The sequence below is a fragment of the Chrysemys picta genome, chromosome 12 (assembly GCF_011386835.1).
Source record: "Chrysemys picta bellii isolate R12L10 chromosome 12, ASM1138683v2, whole genome shotgun sequence".
Taxonomy (NCBI): Eukaryota; Metazoa; Chordata; order Testudines; family Emydidae; genus Chrysemys; species Chrysemys picta.
Window position 1 is genome coordinate 31,156,701 of NC_088802.1, and position 25,005 is coordinate 31,181,705.

At 47.2% G+C, this 25,005-nt stretch overlaps 1 protein-coding gene across 7 annotated transcripts in view; it reads right to left on the reverse strand.

The window, feature by feature from the left end:
- Positions 1-4,352: 4,352 nt before the first annotated feature.
- GAS7 (growth arrest specific 7) overlaps positions 4,353-25,005 on the reverse strand; it is a 224,483-nt gene continuing 203,830 nt past the window's right edge. For 6 of the 7 annotated variants that reach the window (XM_065562663.1, XM_005305110.3, XM_005305111.3 and 3 more), the window contains 3 exons: positions 17,800-17,879; positions 11,949-12,047; positions 6,357-8,793 (listed from right to left, as the gene is read on the reverse strand). In XM_065562663.1, coding sequence (XP_065418735.1) covers positions 8,680-8,793; positions 11,949-12,047; positions 17,800-17,879 — 293 coding nt within the window. In that variant the 3' untranslated portion in view covers positions 6,357-8,679. Of the gene's footprint in view, positions 8,794-11,948; positions 12,048-17,799; positions 17,880-25,005 lie in introns of all 7 variants that reach the window. The other variant, XM_005305109.3, reaches the window with a different exon arrangement.

Below are 25,005 nucleotides of genomic sequence, written 5' to 3' on the forward strand. Positions count from 1 at the left end.
TAAGAACCAGATCCACAGCTGGTGTAAATCAGCACCGCCCTATTAACTTCAGTGGAGCTATGCCAATTAACCCAGCTAAGGTCCTTAAACCTCTTGAGCATTCAATTCTTCAGCCAAAATGATTCGATCATATGTTTTTATGGGACAATGACCACATTACAATTTACACACTGATCAAAGATTTACTATTGTTATTCAGATACAGATCTTATGTTACATAAGTTATTTACGGGTCTATTCAGACAATATTTGTGGAAAGATATAAAATTTTGATTAAACACATTTAAAAAAGAGGTCATTAGTACTGGCAAAAGACAATTGTTACTTTAAAAATTTAGTCAGTATTTAGCAAAAGGACCATATAGGCAACTTCATTTGATTAGAAAACTGCTTTAGAACATGGCTCACCACTGATCTGATCTGCTTTTGAACAACTGCAGTTAGACTGTCTGCCAAACTACTCACTGCATTTCCCACCTTCTTTTGGACTGTTGAAACAAAGAAAGCAATTTTAAAAAGAGGAGATTCCATTTGTTTGATATTGCCACCTGCTCTGTCCAGAACAGACTGATACTGTTGCTCTTAGATGCTGTTCTCTCTGTGTATGACCAAGTGAATGGAAATTGGGCAAACCCCCAAGGCAGCTTTAAAAATCGCAGCCCTAGTACCCATTACTCTGAAGGAGCGGCAAGTCTCAGGACAAACCTTCCTAAATCCAAATGACTAGACAGTGACGTCTTGCAAACCCGAGTACCCCAAGAAATACTCTTCAAACGCCAGTCCCAGTCCTCAGCCAATACACATGGTGACCCCACTCCCATGCTGAGTCACTTTGACACAGTGACAGCCCCAGAGAGACGAGTCCTCATTTACAGGGACCTCATCAGAAAACAGCATTTGCTTGGGTCCAGTGTGGCCTTTATTCAGACCCATTATGTGACGTTTGCAGCTTGTTTCAATGGCACCCCTGTATAGAAGGCTCCTTTGTTGGAAGATTAGCGTAGGAGGTTGTTCTGAATGCCCTTTAGGAGAGGGTCATTTCTCTTTGAGTGGCATGAAGGACTCTACCCTTCCAAGGCAAGTGTGACAAAGCTCCTGATCATGTGAAATGCTGAATGACCTCAACTTCCACTGAAATGAATGTGCACTAGAAAGCTCATCGGATCCCTCCCAAAACAAGGAATAGACCCAACAAAGAGCAGCGGAGAAGGAAGCAGAGGCTGGTGCAAGACGAAGAGGCAGTGGATGGGCCTTCTCTTTAGCATGACTAGAGTTTGCTATCCCCTCAATTTCAGTGGCAAGCATTTCTGATGTCCATACTTGACATTAATAATCAGTGAGGTAACATCAAATGGGTTTGGGTCTGCACTGAGTGACAGTATGGGAGCATCAAAGGGGAACTGAGAAAGCTGCCGAGGTCTGTACACTGGCTGCTCCTGAGCTGTGGAAGTTCATGAGGTGGGTCTATGCATTTTTATACTTGTGTAACTGTAGCAGGTACAATTGAAAGAGGCACTTAGAATTTGGGGGAGTTACTAATTGTATTTTTGTGGAATTGCAGTTGAGGTTCAAACCATTGTTCAGTTACCTAAGAAATCTGCAGAAATGAAACCAATTTGCTCAAATTGTATTCCTGGAAGCTCAGGGAATCTGAACATAGTAACTGGTAGGCTTTGTCTGCATTCCTACTGAGTTTGTCTTTCATACCATATTTTAAAAATAGTCCAACTTAATATAAGTTGAGGGAATTTATATTTGCACATCTCTGTTTCAAATCCGAGTAAATATTTTCTCTGTTTCTTATGCTATTGACCTGAAATGTTATTTAAAAGGTCTTTACAAGACTTTAGTAATGTACGCATATTAGAATCATATCTTTAGACAGGCACAAAAGGATTCTGCCTTGTGGAGTGCATGGGATTAAAAATTAGAAATCAAACTATGCCAAGTGTTGGTCCCATTGGTGAACAGACTTGGAAGGATTAGTGGAGTCTATGGTGTATAGCCCAAAAAGGCGTAATTGCACTTCCAACCACTGGAGCTTGAAGCATAGTTTGAGCACCAGTCACTTTTAGAAATGTATCCAAGAAGCATGACATCTTGTTCTGAACATTAGTGCAATATAAACATGACAGTGACATCTGAAAATCTAAACTGAAGAACAAGATGCTTGGAAACAGATAAAGCTCTGGTGGAAATGTGTCTAAAATAACAATTAGGAGCTGAGCATTCAGAAACAGAAATCACATACCTTTATGGATAAGATCTACTTTAAAACATGACGTAATGACCATTGCACAGATAGCAGGTGTGCAGAAGAAATCCCCAAAGAAAAGACATGCAAATGAAAAAGAACGTGTCCTCATTATGTCAGAGAAAGAATGCATGTGCTCCCAAGTCTTGGAGGATGCCTGGGGTAGGGTTTGTGTATGTGGGACCCTGAGTCATGTGGTGGCCTGGTGTGATTCTGGACATCACCGCCCTCCCAGGAACCTGGGAAATCTTTGGACATGACTTGGGTGTTGCCATACATTAGTATCCTGATGAACCCTTGAGAAGTGACCAGGGAATCACTATATTACTGAGTATCAGGCAAGCCAGTTCACATGCCGTGGTGAAAAGGAGCTGGAACAACAGTAGGGTATTTCTCTATGGGCACATTATGGATCTTGTACAGTTTGAATTCTTTACAGCATTGTTTTGGCCACAATTTCATTCATAATTAGTAGCAGAACTGGTGTTTTTGTACTGGGGTGGGAAGACATCTGCTGGTGACTTGAAAGGTCACAATTTTTTATTTAAATGGAAGCCTTAATTAGGACCAAGTCCTTATTTAGGCACCTAGATCAGTAGTTTGATTTCCAAAGATTCTCTTTGCCTATTACCTCCCATTTACTTCCAAGAGAGTTGTAAATGCTCAGCACTTCTGGAGAGCAGGCCATGTATTTCTATATGTGGACCGAGGAGTCCAATTAACCCATTTTTTAAAACCTTGCTGAAATGCAGAGGTTGGGTAGTACCCTTCTCAGTCTGAGCAGTTATTACTAGTGCTGGTTTGAATCCATTGACCTAACCTTCTCTAAAAGCTTTAGTCAGAATTCCCATTGAAAATATCGGATACATTGTTAAAATAGGGTGTTGGGAATGTAACTTTCTGCCAGAGAATAGTTAAGCACACCGGTAACACTGTTGTGTAGGAAACATGCAAATGAAAAGCAGCAACAAAGCAGTGTGAAACTGCACAGCAAAGTGAAACACAATGAGACAATAACCCCATGAGCAAGCAAACATTTTCCTCTTTTATACGCTGCAATGGAGAAGGTTTGCTTCTAGTGCTCATTGCAAACAAAGTTACAGCTGTTCCAGGGAAGCTGCTCCAGATGTGCACTCAGGCAAAGTTGTATATGAGAAAATTACTTTGGTAGGAGAAAACAGCTATTTTAATAGGATTTTGTTCCATGACTTCATGACTTTTTTAGAATAACTCGTCTTGAAAAATGCAGCCTCCAGAGCTCTCAGGCTGTCACAATCACCGACCCAGTGTTCCTAAGGGTGAGTTCTCGCAGGCTTACAGCAACCTGAGCGCTGAGTGGCTGCACAGAAATGCTGGCTATGGAGCTGAGAGCTTTTAGAGCAGGTTGGGAATCTTTCAGCAGCCTTGTTTGGTAGCTCTTCATCTGTGAGAACAGCAGGGGGCTTGTCAGTCACTGAAGAGGCAGATCTGACTTCTTTGTTAAAGCCAGGGCTTAGCACATCCACCTAGCAATGAACTGGAAACAGCAAATGGGTTGGTTCCAGAAGGAATTCAAAGAGTGAGAAAGATAGGCCTTAAAAAGATGGTTTGTTTTAAGTAAGATACATCAATAAATGGCTGCCCAAAAATACATGGCAGGCTGGTGTATGAAGACCGAAAAGGCTACGTGTGTGTGACATGCAAACTGTTTTGCATCCTGTGGTAGAATGTGAAGGACTCAGACAAGCTCAGTTTGCTGACAACATCAAGAAGTTAAAATGGGTAGATTACGCTGCAGTTGTGAGGGGAAAGGAAGTGTCTGAGGCTATGGAGGGAGAAGATGTGAATGAGATTGAACAATGTGGGAGAAATGAAGAGGAGCATACAAAGCCATTCAACCTAGACAATGGTAATAAATATTCCACCCTTAGTGAGCTAGAGGACAAACAAGCTGAGAAGAGTGGCTACTGAAAACCCAAGACTGACAGTCAGCTGGATACAAGAGGCTGGGGACCCACCGCTGATGGATGTGGCTCAGAATACCTGCATTTGTTTCAGATTTAGCTAAAAGAACAGTATATCACCTCTGGGGTGAAAAACAAGGCATGTGACAAAGAGCATCCTGAGAAATGCTGGGAAATTCTCACTAATTGTCCTTTATGTGGAAACAAATACACAAATCATAAACTGGAGATCTTCTAGTTCCAACAGTAAAACTTCTTTGGAGTCTCTTTAAATTAAACATGACAATTTTCTAACACAAAAAAGTATTGCTGTCCTCATTCTGACTCGAAGATTAATTTATTACTGACATAAAAAGTGCTAGTTATCATGATCTGCCTGAAATATTTATGAGCAAAAATAATACAATCCCAACTAGTAATATGTATATATACTTAGCATTTTAAATGGGCCAGTTTCCAAAAGGTAAATTAATTATGAGCAAAACTGATTGGGAATAAAAAACTTAAATAGAAATGTATGCATTAAAATAGTTACTCATTTAAGAATGCTTTACTACATGTCCCAAAGTCCACAATTCTTCAGTCATGAGAAAAGGCTGTTCAGTTAAAAAGCAAACAAAAACAAATACCCATAAAACCCTTCACTAGCTTAAGAAGGGATGTGAAACAGGAAAAAAAATGATGAATAAAAAAGGGGAAATTGATAATAATAAATATAAATTAAAGTTAAGAAATGCAGATAATTGATAAGAGAAGCTAAAGGTATTATCAAAAAATCTATGGTCAATATGGTTAGAATAATTTTAATTTATTTATGTCCAGTGATGTAGGTTTCATTACTAGATGGAGTACTAAAATAGTCAGTAATGATGCAGAAAAGGCAGAAGTGTTCAATAAATATTTATGTCCTGCATTTGGAATGAAGTTGGATTATGTAGTTATTTATTTATATAATTATGGTGAAACACTTTCTGTTTCAACAGTAACTAAAACAAATGTTGCACAAAATCTGCAAAACTGATCATTTGCTTGCAAAAGTTTTAAAAGAGTTGGCTGAAGAGTTCTCCAAATTATTCATTTTAATTTGTACTAAAGCTTGGAAACTGGGATAGTACAAGAGGCCTGGAAGAAAGCCACTCTTGTGCTAATAGACAACATTTTCAAATTTACCTGCAGTAAGACTTAGGTTCCTAAATGCCAGAGTTTTTTGGCTTTTGGAAATTGTACTTTTGAAATTGTACTTTTGAAAACATTACCTTACATTTTATTGACTTTTCCAGTGCCTGTCATCTAAAGTGCTCAGTAAAGGTAACAGAAGGACACATCACTAAAGCAGAAAACCAATGTAATAATAATCAAACCAAACAATTGATGAGGATGGGGAGTGATCAGAGAAACAGCAGGAAAGGCAGGTCATCACAATGTGATGTACCCATTAGAGCAGCAAGGCAAGTCAGAGGAACTGGGTTCTAGTCTAGCCAGTGCTCAGAATGTGCAGTGGTGTATCTCCAGGAAATAACATTTCTAAATAGTGAGACAGGTGGCTGAGGGGCACACATTTTTAACACCATCTAGGGAAAATTTCTCTCTGATTGACTGTCTGGCCCCATTTGTCTGCCTCCTGGGGAAGAGCAGCCAATCACGGCTGCTGCAGGAACCAGGCAATTCTCTCCCCCACCCCTCAGGAGTTGACACCTTTCTCACAGGCAAGGAAGGAGCAGAAAGCCCAACAACTCACGGTAACAGGGAGATGATTCTGATCAGAGTGCTAAGCTACAGTCCCAGCATGCCGGTGCACTAGCTTTGTAGGCATGATGGCAGAGGAGAGCTGTAAGGTGGCATTTGAAGGAGGACAGTGTAAAGGCATTGCAGGTTTTTACAGGGTGCTCCTATGCATATTGGGTGGTGTGGGAGAAAGTGTGAAGGTATTTGCTGGGCTAAACAAGCCAAGCTCTTTTAATTTCCTCTAAAATCATCTTTCCATTCCCCTGATCATCCTAATAGCCCTTCTCCAAACCTGTTCCAGTTACCAATGTGATGATCAAGTGGCAGGACCAAAAGAGCCATAACCAAGATTTCTGCTGAATCTAAAAAAGGGAACTTGCAGTCCTGTGCAATGTCAAAAAGGGGTTAACTGCAAAGTTTAACAGGAATAATACTGGAGACAAGAAAAAACTGTAATTCAAAGATAATGTCAAACTTACATAGCTATATAACATCGAAGAGCTATAAATATCAAATGGCATTGGTAAGCATTCTGTCCCTAGTTCTGACAGTGCGAAACAGGAACAAATTCAGAGAAAAGCAACAAAATTGGACAAGGGGCTACATTATAAGGACAGGTTAAGGGCCTGATTTTCAAAAGTATTGGGCACCCTCAACTACACCGAAAGTCAGATAGATATGCACGTGCTTGGTGCCTTAGAAAATCTATTTGGCAGAGGAAAATATTTTGAAGAGTTTGCAGCCCCAATGAAGTCTTCTTCGGTTGAAGGTACATATCCACAACTGGTCAATTCAGTCTGTAGTCTAGAAGTACTCATGGATTCCTCGCTAATGTTGACTTCTCTCATCACAACAGCTGTGAGTAATCTCTGTCCCATCCTGGCAGATGAAAACCTAGCCTGTTATTTGTGCCTTTATCACTGCTGGACTACAACAATGTGATATACCTGGGCATGAAACCTTCAGCTGTTTGGAAACTCCAACTAGTGCAAAACACTGCAGTGTCTTCCCTTTGCAATACAGGCTATCGGGAGCCTGTCCTCCTGCTCTACACTGTGACCTTCCCATAGAATTTCAAATCAAGTTCATGGTCTAGGTCCTTATCTTCAAAGCACTGCATGGTCAGGGCCCAAAAAGACCATGTACAGCTCCAAGATGAAGCCCATGGTTAGCTACGCTCTTTTGGCACAGTGGAACACTCAACAAAAGAGTCAAGCTTATTTGTGCAGGAGACAGAATTTTCTTTGGGGCCAGTCCAAGACTGTGGAATGAACTCCCCCAGGAAGTAATGACTATTATAACCTCACCACTTTCAAGCTCCAAGTGCAAGGCACATTACTTTGACCTTGCCTTCTCCAATATAAACATGTAGAGACAGGGATATTTAATAAATAAGATTTTTTTAAAAACTACCAAAACAAGACACTTCACTGCATGTTTCTCCTTCTGGGGGAGGATGCGAGAACAAACAACATGTGACAGATGTGTAGCTGCACTTGTTAATGCACTGCTGGAAAGAGCTCAGATACTAGTGATGAGTGCAGTATAAAAACCTAAACAGAATAGAATAGAATAGACCTGCTAACTATCTGCAGACATCTGATGGGTGTAAACACCAAGGAAAGCGAGAAAGGGATGGAGAGACATGGAGTGCATGGGCATCCAAAAGGCTACAAACTAGGAGTTATTTCGAGGAAATTAAACAAAGGCTAATTTAAACTTGGATCCATTTGGTTGGGAAATGACCTCCCAAAGGGAGTGTTAGAAGATCCTGCAGAAAGCAGAGACTGTAAGACATCACACTATATAGGCAGGAATGGACTTGAAGATCAAATTTATTCCATGGTAGGTGTCCTCTTTTTGTCACTTAAGTCAACCAGACAATTAATGAGGTAGCTACAGCACAACCGAGTCCTTCCTGGTAAACAGATAGTGCAAGAGGTCCCTTTCAATCTTACTTTCTATTAGCCTCAAAGAGAAATGGAGATGATCGAGGATCTATATGTCTCTGAGTGGGATTATAAAACAGGAAGGGCTTGAACAGGTGTCTTTCCTCTGTGGGGTTTTCTCCTAGCCTTTCGCCTTGTTTACTGCTTTGGGGAAAAGCCCGTACCTCCCTGCACTCAGACATACTACCGTAGCAAGGTAGTTGTGCTAAAAAGTATTATACAAAATCAATGTACCCTCACAACACCCCTGTGAGGTAGGTAAGTATTATGAGCCCCTTATTATAAATGGAGGAACCAGAAAAGTTATGTGATGTGCCCAAGGCCATCCAGCTGAGCAGTGGCAGTGCTGGGATCCATGTTCAGGAGCTCCTTGCTTCCAGCATCATAGTCAAATCACTAGTCTGCTTCCATGGCAGAGGCTTGCTGCATGGCTGTTCTTACATTCTACACAAAGAGAGTCATGCAATGGGTGTAGTGCACAGTCACTGAAGAACAGAGCTCTCTCTGTACCAGGAAGCAAAGGCCTCGGTTTCTCCTGGCAGCAGCACATCCCTGGCAGCTGGAAACTTCTGACAGGAAGAACAGACATCTGGCTTCTTAACCCTGGAATGTTGGGAGCTTAAGGCATAGCACAACGGGAACTGATGTGATGATCAAATGTGACAGAGATACTCCCTACAGACAATAAATACAAGGTATCTGGTAGCAGAGCAACCTTTTTGTCGTCCTGTACCTCTTCTGAACCTTTACAGGACCCATTAGCCTGGTTAAACCAGCGAACCCATCACATATCACTAATCAGATCAGTCTATATTTCCATGTCCACAGGTCTGATATCTCCAGTTTTGTGTTCTTGTACCCACAGTTCCCTGTCTTTGGCAGGCTCCACTTTTTGAAGTAACTGATCGACAGGCTCTATTGTCTAAAAAGATCAGAATGAGAAGCAAAGTATCAAAAGCACATATCAGAACACAGAGCAATTCCTGCTGCAAGATCTCCTTGCAACTGAATTAGCTGTGTCACTGTCGCAGGAGTAACAGCCTCCTCTCAATTAGCTGGATCCATAAATGGGAGGTCAGACAAAATACAGGCTTTGCAAGAGGAATCATACCATTGGTGAGGCAAGTCCAGTGTATGCTGCATCCAATTCCTAGTGTGACAGTAGGGTTGCCAACTTTGTAATCGCACAAAACCGAACATCCTAGCCCCGTCCCTGCCATGACACCACGCCCCCTTTCCTCGAGGCTCTGCCCTCTGCTGACTACATTTCCCCACAGTTCTAAAATGTGGAAAATCACCATTTGCAGCTGAACTTGTTCAATGACTGCTCAATCTTGTCACATTGTATTGTTTTGGAATGATTGCATGGAACTGTGTTTCCATATGGGTTTCAGGCAAAATACCTGCTCCTGCAAATCAAAACACGCCTTGGTCTATGGCAGGAGCACCTCCTCTCTGTACTGCATGGGGAGTTAAGAATTATTTCCCATATTTTACAGACAGGATAACTAAAGACTAGAACAGTTGCTTCTGGGACAGCTTGAATAGAACCCCAATTCTTGACCTATACTTCTCACAAAGGAAGTTCCACATCTATGTGTTTCATCTTCCTTTCTGTAAAATTCTCTTCTTTGTTTACCATTACAAACTCACTGATAAATGTACACATCATTTTATACAACAGAACACAGGAATCCTAATTCCCAATCGGCTGATCTAACTACTAGATCACCCATCCCTCCAAGAGCTAGGAATAATTGATTGATAGTATTCTGCTCCTTAGCAAATAGTTGCACATGTGCTGATCCATTTTTCTTAAAACACGTGACCAGCCAGGGAATTCCATACAAAAATTACATTAAAAGAATTGTCAAACAGTTGTAAAATGAAGGACTCCAATCCCAGAATTAAGACTGGCTGTGCAACCTTAATTTGGCCCCTTGTGTGTTTGCATTATGGAAAAGTATTTAATTGCATGATCAGGTACTATTATTTTCACAGGACACCTGCCTCATATGGTGCACGGGATGGATGTTAAGAGGCAGGGCTGTGTAGTGAAGGAGGCTGTCCATAGCAGAAGATAGAAAGGATGCAGTGACTGTGGCAGTGAATTGCAGAAAGGGAAAACAGGAACATGTGTTTAAAGCAGTCTTCCTGGGACTTGTGAAATCTGGGTTCTTTCCTCGGCTCTGCAACAGAGTTCCTATGTGATATTAGGCAAACTACTTAAAATGAAAATTTTCAGAAGTGGCCACTAATTATGTGTTCCTATTTTGTGGGTGACCAGCCTCAGACATCTGAGGCCTGATTTGCACTAGTGCTGAGCACTTGCAACTGCAACTGAATTCAATAGCTCAACAACTCAGAAAACTTGATCACCCAATCACTGTGGCACCCAAAATTACTGGGGACTTTTGCAGTTTGAGTTTAATTTCTCTGTGCCTCCTGTCCCCATTCATACAATGGGGCTACTAGTACTTCCCTGCCTGTGAGGTGTTGTAAAGGTAAATTCATTAATGTTTGTGAGATTGAGATGCTATGGTGATGAGCACCACAGAAAGACCCTGAAGAAATAAAAACTGAGTGTAATGTTTAGATGGTTTGTAGTAATTGAGGCACATGTTGAATACTGAGGATAAACTACATGATCATGCTGTGAATAAAATATGTAGTCATGTAATTAGAGAGTACCATAATGCATATGCACAAGGATCCAAATTAAGGTTGCACAGGCAGCTGTAACTCTGGTATTTCCTAACTTTTAGATGCTTGACTTTTCAACCATAATAACATTCTTTTAAATATTATCATGGGGTGACTGGCCCTTTAAGGAGAGTCACGGCCCAGTTTGCCCAGTGACTGCCTTCTGAAGGTATATCTGGGAGTAATTCACTGTCCTAGGTGGCTGCTTAGTGGTTAATTAATAAACAAGCACCTGGAGCTAATAAAAAAGGCTACCTGAGTTTGGTTGGGGAAGCTGCTCTCAGAGAGAGGGGCTCCTGGAGAGAGGAGCAGTCCCAGAGAAAAAGTTCTCCCAGGGAAGGGACAGGAGCAGCCCAGGAGAATGAACTGGGCATGGGATCTCTTGGGGAGCCACTAGGGACTTACTCAGCAAAGAGCAGCATGGTCGGGGAAGAGTGGCAGCCAGCAGAACGCCCCGCAAAGGCCCACGCCCCAGGCAAGGAATTCAGCGTGCGAGTGCTCCATGGCTAAAGGGCCAGGATGTAAGATTAGTTACACCCAGAGGCAGAGGGTTTCCAGTGGAAGAGCTGACTGAAGATTTTGCTTATGCTTTGTGTGGTTCTTTTCTATTTCATAACAGACCCGCCGAAGAAGGTGCTCTGTGGTTCCCAAAGGCCTGCTTGGACTTGTTTATTGCCTGGGTAAGGGGAAACCAAGGCAGGGCTCACCCATGGCACTAAGCCTGCGCGCAGTGGAGAGCGCTGGGACTACCTGCACTATGACAATTATCAATATATGTTATGATGTATATGGCTATGATTGTATGATTTCTGTAATGTGAATATATAGCCTCAAATATATCACAATATACTGAATACCATGCACATCAGAATCCATACCACATATGCAAGTATTTGAAAAGGTGCCAGTTTTACAAGATTTTACATTTTCATTTTGAAATAATGGTTGCTGTGATTGCCATCTTTCTTGCAACAATGAAGGACTGTGTGGAGCTGTGTGTGCTATTGGGAGAGTGAGAAGCATCTATCTAGGAGAGGTGTAAATTAAAGTAAGGGGCTGCTTTGCCTTATGCCTTCCTGTCAAGCACTTCTGAGCCACACCCTGCACCACAGGGCTTTCACGATGAAACCTTCCAGTGGATGTGCCCCTTCTGACCCACTTCTCTGTTCTTCCATTTGTCTCGCCCCCAGGTTCTGAATGTCTCTGAGATACATGGTAGGTGCACAACCACAGACTCCCAAACTGGCACCACTTACATCTCAGTCTCCATTAGACAGTGGAATTTAGCACACTGTATACACAACCAGGCTGGAGTTCAGCAGAGCCTCACTACAGCTCTTGGACCAAAGGGACCTAAACAAAGAGTAGACTCACGCTTTGGTTGAACATGTCTGTCTCGTGCCGCAGCTGTGTGTACTGGCAAAGGTGCTGCCGAATCATTTCCACCCGCTCCACCTCCAGCCTTTCCAGCTCCTGTGAGAGAAAAATAGGCCCATATCTTGATCAGTGGCAGGCCCAGCGTAGGGTTTGCTAATGGTCAAAGTTCCCACCACTGGCAACAGCTGGGGCAGCTGCCCCAGGTCTGGGCTTCAGAGTCGGGCTGTGTGCACAGTGTCTCAGTAAGTACACTTAGTGCAGGAGCAGCAGCAGCAACAGCAGGTCTGGCCTGTGTCCAGTGCAGCTGGTGGGGGAACCAGCAAGGAACCAGTGCAGCAGGGAAGGAGACTTGTGCAGTTCCTCGACAATTCTGAACCTTGCCGAAGGTGAGAGTCCTTGGAGATGAGGAAAGGCAGGAACTACAGGATCTGTGGAGGGCTGCTGTCTCTGGAGGCAGGGGCAGGACAGGGACAAGGAGGCCCTGTTTCCTGGCTGCAGCTCTGCTTACTGTGCTGCTAGCTTCAGAAGTTACCCTGGAAGCACTGCTCTGGAGGTCTGGCAACATGGGTTATGCCCAGAGAGCTCATTCACTGGGGAAATGGCTATGTGTACAATAGCTTCCCATAACTCAGCCAGCCAGGAGTGGCCAGGAATGGACACAATCGAGATTTTAGTTGACTGTTAGTTCAGAGCCTATCCTTTTCTGCTCCCACTGAGGGTCAGCCTAGCCTCAGGCCACTGTGTTTCTTGGATTCTGATGATGTATCCAAGCCCCTTGAACGTGGTCCCTGCTTGCTTTTTGATGCTGCTGGGAGAGTTTGGCCTGTCAGACCTGTCAGGCCTTTATACCAAGGAAAAAACATTCCTAGCAGCACCATCACATGCCTGCCAGGTTGGTTAACATAACATAAGAACATAAGAACGGCTGTACCGGGTCAGACCAAAGGTCCATCTAGCCCAGTATCCTGTCTACCGACAGTGGCCAATGCCAGGTGCCCCAGAGGGAGTGGACCAACAGGCAATGATCAAGTGATCTCTCTCCTGCCATCCATCTCCATCCCCTGACAAACAGAGGCTAGGGACACCATTCCTTACCCATCCTGGCTAATAGACATTAATGGACTTAACCACCATGAATTTATCCAGTTCTCTTTTAAACGCTGTTATAGTCCTAGCCTTCACAACCTCCTCAGGTAAGGAGTTCCACAAGTTGACTGTGCGCTGCGTGAAGAAGAACTTCCTTGTATTTGTTTTAAACCTGCTGCCTACTAATTTCATTTGGTGACCCCTAGTTCTTGTATTATGGGAATAAGTAAATAACATTTCCTTATCCACTTTCTCCACATCACTCATGATTTTATATACCTCTATCATATCCCCCCTTAGTCTCCTCTTTTCCAAGCTGAAGAGTCCTAGCCTCTTTAATCTCTCCTCATATGGGACCCGTTCCAAACCCCTAATCATTTTAGTTGCCCTTTCTGAACCTTTTCTAGTGCCAGTATATCTTTTTTTAAATGAGGAGACCACATCTGTACACAGTATGTTCTTATATTAATTTGAAAGTAGTGTCTGTTGGTCCACACATGCGCTCTTGCTCCACCTCATGGTTTCATCCAAGGCAATAAAGGGCGAGGTGGACTGACCACGCCCCCAGTTCCTTCTCACCACCCCCCATGGTCCAAGTTGGAGCTGCTAGTATCCCCTCATCTCTCACTGACACACTCTTGGGTACGGCTTGGGAAGGACAGGCAGATACTGCACCTGGATGAACTGTAGACTTCTCCCAAGCACTAGAGACAGACTTGGCACTTGTTGTTGACCAAGAATGAATGAAGGCAGGATGCGCAGATTTTGAACCCTGGCATCTTCGGAATAATTCAGTACCCATTCGTGGGTGCTGGGTGGGGAGGGGGGGACTGGTGAAAAAACAGATCCCAAAGTCTCTTAATTCCCCAAATTAACACTAAAACCCACTAGAACTACAAGTAAAAACAACAAGAACATAAGAACATACTGGTTGGCTGACTCCCCAATCCTGTTCTGTCAGGAAGAAAGCTCTGTCTCCTACAATGACTCCCCAATCTGCGTTCCATCATGAGAAACCATATTCACGGGGCATTTCTGGTGGCCACTTACTGCGAAGCACAGTGGAATGCAGTTTGGGGATAGGGGAGCAGGTGCACTAATGCTGGCAAGTTTCTTCATGTACCTGTTATATGCTGTCTCTTTGTTAAATACCTTTCCAAAGAAAGAACTTCCAATGCCATCCAAAACTCCCAGATGAGCAAGAGATACATCATCCTGTCATAGACTCATAGAAGATTAGGGTTGGAAGAGACCTCAGGAGGTCATCTAGTCCAACCCCCTGCTCAAAGCAGGACCAACCCCAATTAAATCATCCCAGCCAGGGCTTTGGTCAAGACAGGCCTTAAAAACCTCTAAGAATGGAAATTCCACCACCTCCCTAGGTAGTCCATTCCAGTGCTTCACCACCCTCCTAGTGAAATAGTGTTTCCTAATATCCAACCTAGTCCTCTCCCACTGCAACTTGAGACCATTGCTCCTTGTTCTGTCATCACTGAGAACAGCCTAGCTCCATCCTCTTTGGAACCTCCCTTCAGGTAGTTGATACGCTCCAAAGCTGGAACTGGAGCCAGAATGGAGGGCTGTTTTGGAATCGATGGTTGCCTTGATTTAGGGGGTGCCAACTTGGAAGGCATGCGTGGTTTCTGGTTGGTACCGATGGATCTGCCAACCTGTGCAAATTTTTATCATGCTTTTGTGCATTGGAACATGCCACTTCTCCATGGGTGGAACTCATGGGCATCACCCTTCTTGGGCCTGGAAGAAGACTTACTGCCATGCTTATGAGCATGCTTCCTTCCCTCCCAACTAGGCACTGGTATGGGGTCCATAGTGCTGGTACTGGCTGAACTAGACTCAATCTCCGTGGTGGAGGCGTGCTCCTGGGTTTCTCAGACTGATGTACAGGAGGGTTCCCCAGCATGGATCCAATTGAGGCCTCACGGACACCTCCACGAAGTGCTTCTTGAGGCAGAGAGCACAGCCCTCTTGGGTACGGCTTGGGAAGGACAGGCAGATACTGCACCTGGATGAACTGTAGGCTTCTCCCAAGCACTAGAGACAGAGTTGGCACTTGTTGTTGACCAAGAATGAATGAAGGCAGGATGCGCAGATCTTGAACCCTGGCATCTTCGGAATAATTCAGTACCCATTTGTGGGTGCTGGGTGGGGAGGGGGGGACTGGTGAAAAAACAGATCCCCAAAGTCTCTTAATTCCCCAAATTAACACGAAAACCACTAGAACTACAAGTAAAAACAACAAGAAAAACTCTGCACAATTCTAAAAATTTTTTTAAATGTGTCAGTGAGAGATGAGGGGACACTAGCAGCTCCAACTTGGACTGTGGGGGGCGGTGAGAAGGAACTGAGGGCGTGGTCAGTCCACCTCGCCCTTTAATGCCTTGGATGAAACCATGAGGTGGAGCAAGGGCGCATGTGTGGACCAACAGACACTACTTTCAAATTCTTTGGCTCTGGACACATGTGCATGTGTAAACCCTCAGTGGAATACAATAGGGACCATCACTCGAAAAGGAACCAAACAAATCTTTGTGAGGAGGATCATGTGACTGATTTGCATGTGGATAAGGACACCTCTGTGCAGGAGCTGAAGGTATAATTTCCAGCATGGACAGAAATACCCATAGTGGCTTTCATTGAGCTAGTGCACTATAAAGAGTGGTGTAGCTGCAGTGGCACGGGCAGTAGGACCGGCTAGCCACACCACATACAATTCCGCCCAGGGCCTAGGTGCAGCTAGCCCATCTTGCTGCTTGAGCAGTGGTGACTACATGTCTATTTTTAGTATGCTAGGTCAATCAAAAGTAGTGTATGTACATCTATCCAAGCTGGAAATTACATCTCCAGCTGCCATGTAGGCATGCCCTTAGACAGAAACTTCCCTGAGGACATTAAATAAAGAAAATTAAACAAAAAAAAAAATCAAAATCTGAGTATGGGTTTCATGTGGAACTGAACTGCATTTCAGTCAAGAGTCTTTATGTGTATGAAGATACAGCCTTATGGGGACATTTCTCAACCTACTTTGATTTAAAACAAATCTTTCCTGTTGCTAGTTGGGCAGTGGCCTCAGTCTGCTGCTGCCGGACTTGTGAGCTCTATCAACTCCCCAGGAGTGAGAATCCTGCTCATTTACACCAGTGCATAGCAAGAGTCATTGCGCCGTGGAGGTCTATGGATTTGCCCCAGTGTAAATGAGAGACGAATCAATCCAGCCCCACAGTAGGAGAGACAGAGAATTACTTACTGTCCGTCAATCTGCTTCCCTGAAGAGATCATCTCTCAGGATTTTCACTCACCCACCTGCCTCCCCTGGGAGTTAGTGAGCTTTGAGTGTTGAATGCTGGGTCTGCCCACTGGGCACTCAGTTCTGAATTGCCCAGCTCATTCTTTTGTATTTGTTTGAAGGAAAAAAATGGGTAGCTTTTTAATTGCCTGTCAGGAGAGCTCCTAGTTCCCATTCTTGAAAGGAACTGGTTGCAAACTTTAAAGCCCTTGAGGTACCACTGTTTGGAGCATGCCCATAGGGAGCATGTGAGGTGGATTGGAGAAGAGCCCTGGAGCCCACGTACAGGTGCTTCAGAAGGCCTTAAATTACTCCTGGGAGAATTATGCGCCACAGCGCAATGCAGAATTTTGCAGAAATTAACATGGTGTGCACAGAATTTCCTTTCCCCCACTGCTAGCCACCACTAGGGGCTGCTGGACCCAGCAGAGCCCAGCTCGCACATAGAAGACACTGCTGAGGAGCTAGAGGGTTCCCAGCATGCCCTGAGGGAAGGAGAGGGTGGCACACAGGAAACTCCATGCAAGCCTTGGACGGAGCATCAGGCTTTTTCTCCTTCTGGATCCCTGGGCTCGGGGTGTGTGTGCGGGTATCTGGGCCGGGGGCCCCCGGGGCTGGACTCTGGGGCGGGGAGGGGTTGTGGGTGTTTGGTCCCCTGGCTGGGCTCTGAGGGGGGGAAAGGAGGCAGAGAAACAGGAACTGGGTTGTCACAGGGGTTTCTTTAACTCTACTCCTGGGGGAATTTTTGTGTGTCTTTGTACTGTTACAGACATACTTGCTGACAGGAATTTTGAAATAAATTACCCAAATAATTGAAACTGGTATGATTATGTAGTGTTATTTTGACAAATAAAATTTGCAGAATTTTGCAGAATTTTAAAATATTAGGCGCAGAATGCCCCCAGGAGTACTAAATACATAAATGCCAGGACATTTCCCACGAGTAACCCTGGAAGTATGAGCCCCAAGAGTGAGAGATCTGTGATATGATGCCTTCAGAGAAGCAGAATTACCAGCAATTATCTCACACTATGTGCTGGGGATACTTATGTGCTAAATTGCAAAACCATGGGATAAAAAATGATTGCAAACATTATTAATTTATAAATGTACTCACAATTTAGCATGCATCTTTTACTGCTCTGCCCTCTTCCCATTACCCCACTTTTCCTGGCCTACTGCCACCATTTCTAACACCCAAGCAGCTTCAAATTACTGCCCCTTTACACTCAGACTGCGAGGAAAATGTTTTCTTTTTTCCTCCCCAAATGACACTATGCTTGATTTATTGGATGAGCAATATAGTGGCAGGTTAAAGTCTGTTATCTCTTCTGTGGCTGTAAATAGAGAGATACTAGGGTGATCAACATGATAGATTATCTTGTAGGGCTTTCGTCACAAGGAGAAATAAAAAAAGAGTAGTATTAGAAACACAAAATGCTACACACTGATACATACCAGAGTGCTGGTCACCATTTCTTCAAACCACTTGGATTGGGCTTGATTATAAAGATCCACACAACGCATCAGGTCATCTCCTGAAAGATCAAGATATCAGTAAGTCATCCTCCTAGTCCTCATAAAGGAATGGAGTGGGAAGTGACAGATTACTTTTCATTTATAGTCATACATTTGAAGGCCAGAATTGACCATTAGGTCATCTAGTTTGACCCCCCCTGCACAGAACAGCCATAATTTCCGGATGAACTAGAGCACATCTGTATTAGATTTGTTATGTGCAAACAGAAAACAATCTCACCATATACTCAGTGCTAGAAAAGGGCCAGTTAGCCAGTTTCCCAAAGCTGAAAACATTTATTAGCAAAACTAAGCGGGTGGGTGGGTGGGCGGGACGGATTTACACATAAAAATGTGAACGATAATTGGGACTCCTTTAAAAACATTTTACTAGGTGCCCAAAAAGCCACAATTCTGCAGTCATGAAAGAAGGCAACTTCAGTTCAAAATACATCCTGGTTAAGATGAAAAGTGAAAGCAGCAATAAAAAGTTTAAAACAACAACTTATGACAAACTGAAACTAGGAGAATTTGAAAAAAAACGGTTACTTACCTTCTGTAACTTTTGTTCTTCGAGATGTGTTGTTCACATCCATTACACATTAGGTGTGAGCGCGCCGCGTGCACGGACGTTGGAAACTTTTTCCCTTAGCGGCTTCCGTCGGGTCGGCAGGGTCCCCCCCTTCCCGCCAGAGCAGCGCCCCGCTCTAGGGTATATATATCCCTGCAGACCCGACCCCTTCGGTTCCTTCTTGCCGGAGACTCCGACAGAGGGAAAGGAGGGTGGGAAATGTAATGGACGTGAACAACACATCTCGAAGAACAACAGTTACAGAAGGTAAGTAACCGTTTTTTCTTCTTCGAGTGATTGTTCACGTCCATTACACATTAGGTGACTCACAAGCTTACTATTGGAGGCGGGTAGGAGTCAAGGTATAACTGATTGTAGCACAGCCCTGCCAACCACTGCGTCCTCTCTGGCCTGATGGTGGATCGCGTAGTGGGCTGTGAACGTGTGCACGGACGACCAGGTGGCCGCTTTACAGATTTCCTGGATCGGAACCTGCGCCAAGAAAGCCGCCGAGGACGCTTGGGCCCTAGTCGAGTGAGCCCGGATCTCTGGGGCTGGTACGTTGGCGAGCTCATAACACGTGCGTATACAACGCACAATCCATGCTGACGAGCGCTGTGTCAAGATAGGCAGGCCTCTCATACGTTCCGCAACGGCAATAAACAGCTGAGGTGTTTTGCAGAACGACCTGGTCCGCTTCAGGTAAAACGCCAATGCCCTCCGAACATCGAGGGTATGCAGGCTGCGGTGGCTAGGGTTCGCATGGGGCTTAGGGAAGAACACTGGTAGACAAATGTCTTGCCCCATGTGAAACTGCGAGACCACCTTTGGAAGGAATTTAGGGTGCGGCCTTAGTTGCACCTTATCCTTATGGAAAACTGTATAAGGGGGTTCTGAAGTGAGGGCCCTCAATTCCGATACCCTCCTGGCCGATGTGATGGCCATGAGAAACGCCACCTTCCACGAGAGGTGCATGAGGGAGCAAGCGGCTAGGGTTCAAAGGGGGGCCCCATGAGCTTAGTTAGGACTAGGTTCAGACTCCACGCAGGGACCGGTGGGCGCGAATAGGGAAACACCCTCTCCAGTCCCTTGAGGAATCGGGCTACTGTGGGGTTGGAGAACACTGACACTCCCAACTCCCCCAGATGGAACTCCGATATGGCAGCCAAATGTACTTTAATCAAGGCGGGGGTGAGCCCTTGATGCTTGAGGTGCAGTAAGTAGGCCAGGATTGATGGAACTGAGGCCTGCGGAGGCTGTATGTGCTGAGGCTCGCACCAGTGGGAGAACCTCTTCCATTTGGCCAGGTAGGTCGCTCTTGTGGAGGGCTTCCTACTACCAAGGAGAATTTGCTGTACCTGGTGAGAGCACCTGTGTTCCGCATCGTTCAGCCAGAGAGATACCACGCTGTGAGATGTAGCGACGATAGGTTCGGGTGGAGCAAGCGACCCCTGTCCTGTGTGACTAGGTCGCGATGGAGGGGGAGGGTAATCGGGTTGGCTATGGACAATTCCAGCAGGGTTGTGAACCAATGCTGTCGTGGCCATGCCGGGGCGATGAGGATGATTGTCGCCTTGTCCCTGCGGGTCTTGAGGAGGACCTTGTGGATGAGCGGGAATGGAGGGAAGGCATACCCCAGGCTCCCTCCCCATGGAATCGCGAAGGCATCTGCCAACGACCCCGGGCTGAGGTTCTGGAAAGAGCAAAACTGAGGGCATTGCCTGTTGTCCTTGGTGGCGAAAAGATCCACCCGGGGAAACCCCCACCTCCGGAAGATTGAATGCAGGACATCCTGCCTCAAAGCCCATTCGTGCATGTGGTAGGATCGGCTGAGGCGGTCTGCTAACCTGTTTTGGATCCCTGGGAGATACGTTGCGATTAGATGGACCGAATGGGCTATACAGAAGTCCCATAGACGGAGCGCCTCGCGACAGAGGGGAGAGCACCGGGACCCGCCCTGATTGTTTATATAGAACATGGCGGTAGTGTTGTCCGTCAGAACTGCCACGCTGTGACCTTCTATGGTGGCGTGGAAGGTCTGACAGGCGAGGCGAACCGCCCTCAGCTCCTTCAGATTGATGTGAAGCAACCTGTCTTCCCTGGACCACAGCCCCTGGGTCCGCAGTTCCCCCAGATGCGCCCCCCAACCCAGGTCCGATGCATCTGTTACTAACGTCAGAGTGGGTTGTGGGGCAGCGAAGGGGATCCCTTCGCAAACCTGCTGTTGATCGAGCCACCAGCGGAGGGAGCTCAACACCCAAGCCGGAATTGTCACCACCAGATCCAAGGGGTCTCTGTTGGGGCGGTATGCTTGGGTAAACCACAGCTGCAAAGGTCTGAGCCTTAGGCGGGCATGTCTGACTACGTGAGTGCAGGCTGCCATGTGTCCCAGGAGCTGCATACAGCACCTTGCCGTAGTCGTGGGAAATTTCTGGACGGAGCTTACGATCCCTTGAATTGCCAAGAACCGCGACTCTGGGAGACTTGCCCGCGCCGTCACTGAGTCCAGGACTGCACCTATAAAGTCCAGTCTCTGCGTGGGAGTTAACGTGGACTTGGGCACGCTGACCAGTAGGCCGAGCCTGCCGAACATCTGTAAGGCCAGCGTCACGTGGGAGCGGACCTTGGCCTCTGACCTGCCTGCGAGGAGCCAGTCGTCCAAGTACAGGTACACGCACATCCTTCTCTTCCGAAGGAAGGCTGCTACCACGGACATGCATTTCGTGAACACTCGCGGTGCCGATGCTAGGCCGAAGGGCAGGACCGTAAACTGAAAATGGCGCTGGTTGATGGTGAAGCGCAGGAACCGCCGGTGGGCCGGGTTGATGGCGATGTGAAAATACGCATCTTTCATATCGAGGGTAGCGTACCAATCCCCCGGATCCAGGGATGGGATAATAGTTCCAAGGGAGACCATACGGAAACGCGTTTTGACCAGAAACTTGTTTAGTCCGCGCAGGTCCAAAATGGGACGGAGGCCCCCTTTTGCCTTGGGAATCAGGAAGTACCTGGAGTAGAATCCTTTTCCCCTTAGGTCTGGTGGGACCTCTTCCACTGCTCCCACTGTGAGGAGGGTCTGCACCTCCTGCATGAGAAGTTGCTCGTGAGAGGGGTTCCTGAAGAGGGACGGGGAAGGGGGATGGAAGGGAGGGGGCGAGGAAAACTGGAGGGTATAGCCCGCCTTCACTGTGCGCAGGACCCAGCGGTCCGATGTTATGCACGACCATGCACGGTAGAAATGGGACAGACAGTCCTTGAAACATAGAGGTGGATCCGGAATGGGATGTGGTACGCTGTCCTCGAGCGTAACTTCAAAAGCCTGGTTTATTTCCTGGCTGCGGCTTGCCCTGGCCATGACCTTGGTCTTGGTTAGGCGTATTGTTGCGTCTCCGCCTGTTATCCCTGCCACGACAGTGGTACAGTTCGTGCTGAGGGCGAGGGTGGTACTGCCTCTGTGGTGGGTGGGGCTTAAAGGGCTTTCGCTGTGTCACCAGGGTATGCATTCCCAACGACTTTAGGGTCGCTCGCGAGTCCTTGAGGCTATGTAGCCTGGCGTCCGTTTGGTCTGAAAACAAGCCTGACCCTTCAAACGGAAGGTCCTGCAGGGTGGTCTGCACCTCTGGCGGAAGGCCTGAAGCCTGTAACCATGCCGAGTGCCTCATCACTACCCCTAACGCGACTGTCCTAGCCGCTGCATCAGCGGAGTCAAGGGAGGCCTGCAATGAAGTTTTGGCCACCGCCATCCCTTCGTCCACTAGGGCCATGAACTCTGGATGTGCGTCCGGAGGCAGAGATTCTTTGAACTTGGAGACTGATGCCCAAGAATTAAAGTTGTGTCTATTTAGAATCGCCTGCTGATTAGCGATCCTCAGCTGGAGGCCCCCAGACGAGTAGACCTTCCTCCCGAATAAGTCCAAGCGTTTCGCCTCCTTGGCCTTGGGCACAGGGGCTTGCTGGCCATGACGCTCTCGTTCGTTGACCGCAGAGACTACCAGCGAACAAGGAGACGGGTGCAAAAAGAGGAAGTCAAACCCTCTAGATGGGGCCAAGTATTTCCTCTCCACGCCCCTTGCAGTTGGTGCACTGGAGGCCGGCGTTTGCCATACCGTCTTGTAGTTAGACTGGACCGTCCGTATAATCGGGTGAGCGATTCTGGAGGGGCCTTCCGGGCTCAGGATGACGACCATGGGGTCCTCCTGCTCTACGGTCCTCCTCTGCCTGCAAGCCCAGATTGAGGGCTACCCGGCGGAGCAGGTCCTGATGCGCCTGATGATCAATCGGGGGAGGGCCAGACACTGTTGTGCCCGCTACGGCCTCGTCCGGCGAGGAGGAAGAGGTCTGGGCCTTTCGCCCATCCTCGCCTTCCTGCAACCCGTCATCGATTGGTTGCTCCTCTGAGGCCTGTCCCATGGCGTGGGACTGAGACGGTACCGTGCTCGGTGCCGAGTCCACTCCTTCCCGTTCCTGCGGTCTAGAGATCGTTGCCTCCTTGTGAGAGGGCGGGCGGTACCGCGGAGAGCGGGACCCTGATGGCCCAGATCTCGAGGCCCTAGATGGGGGGCCTTGCTGGTGGTAGGCCCAAGGTGGTAGGCCCAAGGTGTCCAGAATGGCCATTGGCCTGGCTGGCCCCATTGAGGATGACCAGAGGCTTCGTGGTCTCTACTGGCCTGTGCCCTGTGGGCATACCTGCCATACCGGCCCGAGTCGGTCTCCGACACCACGGATGGTGATCTTGAGGGCCACGGCGGTGCCGTGGAACGGTGCCGGTCCGGGTTTGGAGAGTAGTGTCTCCGCGACCAGGACCTGGAGTAGCGTCTCGCCGATCTGGACCTGGATCGGTACCGGTGACCACGGGACCGGGAATGGCTACGGGTGGCCGGTCTCGGGGAATGTGTAACCGACGCGTCCCGGTGCCGACTCGAGTATGGCTGCTGGGTCGGTGCCGATTGCTTATTGAGGCCCGATGGCTGTGGCGCTTTCTGCGCGGAGGGCAACCGGGAGTCCCCCGAGGCGGAACTCGACCGGGACCGGTGCCGTGAACGGTGCCGAGATGGCGACGGTGATGCCTCTGGATGGCAGTCTCGGCGGAGCGTCCTTAGTTTGTGGAGGGCCCTCAACGGACAATTCAATGAGGTCTTTTGCTGCCTCAAAAGTGTCCGGAGTGGAGGGCTGTTCCAAGAGCTCCTCCAGCCCTTCTTCCTCACTTGACGCGCCTATCCCGGGGCTTGACGGGCCTTTCGGCGCCGGAGCCACTGACACCGGGACCTGTGCCGGGGCCGTAACGGCCTTAGGCGCACTCGAGGTCTTCGCTGGCGCTGCCCTCTTATGCGGGGAGCGTCCTCGGGCCTTGGGTTGGCCCTTCAATTTTGCCGGCGAAGACGACCGTTGCCGTAAATGCCCCCGCTGGATCGGTGCCGTGGGCTTCGGGTGACCCGCCGGCGCTGGGTCCCGGACCGATGCCAGGGCGCTCCGCACTGAGGCAGATGGTGCCATCGAAGTGGAGGGCTGCAACGCCGTCTCCATCAGCAGCTGCTTGAGGTGAAAGTCTCTTTCTTTCTTAGTCCTGGGCTTAAAGGCCTTACAGATCTTGCAGCGCTCTTTCTGGTGAGCTTCCCCCAGGCAACGGAGACACGAGTCGTGAGGGTCGCTCAATGGCATAGGCTTACGGCACGTGGCACAAGCCTTGAAGCCTTGGGCGTGCGGCATGCCCCGCCGCCCAAGGCCGGTGCCGGGGTTGACCAAACACCTACAACAAGAACTTCAAGTACTTCTAAAGAACTGTTAACTACTAAGCTTAACACTAACCACTAAAGAACTGATAACTGTTGCAGATAACACTAATGACTATGCTAAGGGACACTCTCAGACGAGAGACAGTTGTTCCAACGCCGCCACGGACGGTAAGAAGGAACTGAAGGGGTCGGGTCTGCAGGGATATATATACCCTAGAGCGGGGTGCTGCTCTGACGGGAGGGGGGGGACCCTGCCGACCCGACGGGAGCCGCTAAGGGAAAAAGTTTCCAACGTCCATGCACGCGGCGCACGCACACCTCATGTGTAATGGATGTGAACAATCACTCGAAGAAGAACAATGAATTCTGGATTCGCCTGGTAGCAACTTCACAGTTAAGACTGCATTTGAAAATGGGTTTAACATGAGGTATAATCCCTGTTTTCTGCTGAAACTAGATGGCCGAGTTTTAAAAATATATCAGGAAGAAACGGTTACTTACTGTAACTGTGGTTCTTCGAGATGTGATGCAGCCGTGTATTCCACTCAGGTGTGTGCATGCCCAGAGCACCTGAAGCCAAATAATTTTATCTAACAATACCTGTAGAAGGGTGGCATTCATGCCTCATGGCCATAGCCTGTCCCCTTGGCATATGAGGCGGTACCGATCTGACCCCCTTCAGTTCCTTCACACCGAATGCCCAGAGATGAGACTCTGATGCAGAGGGGGTGGAGAGTGGGTCGTGGAATACGTCTGCATCACATTTCGAAGAAATACAATTATAGTAAGTAACCGTTTCTCCTTCTTTGAGTAGGTGCAGCTGTGTATTTTATTTAGGTGACT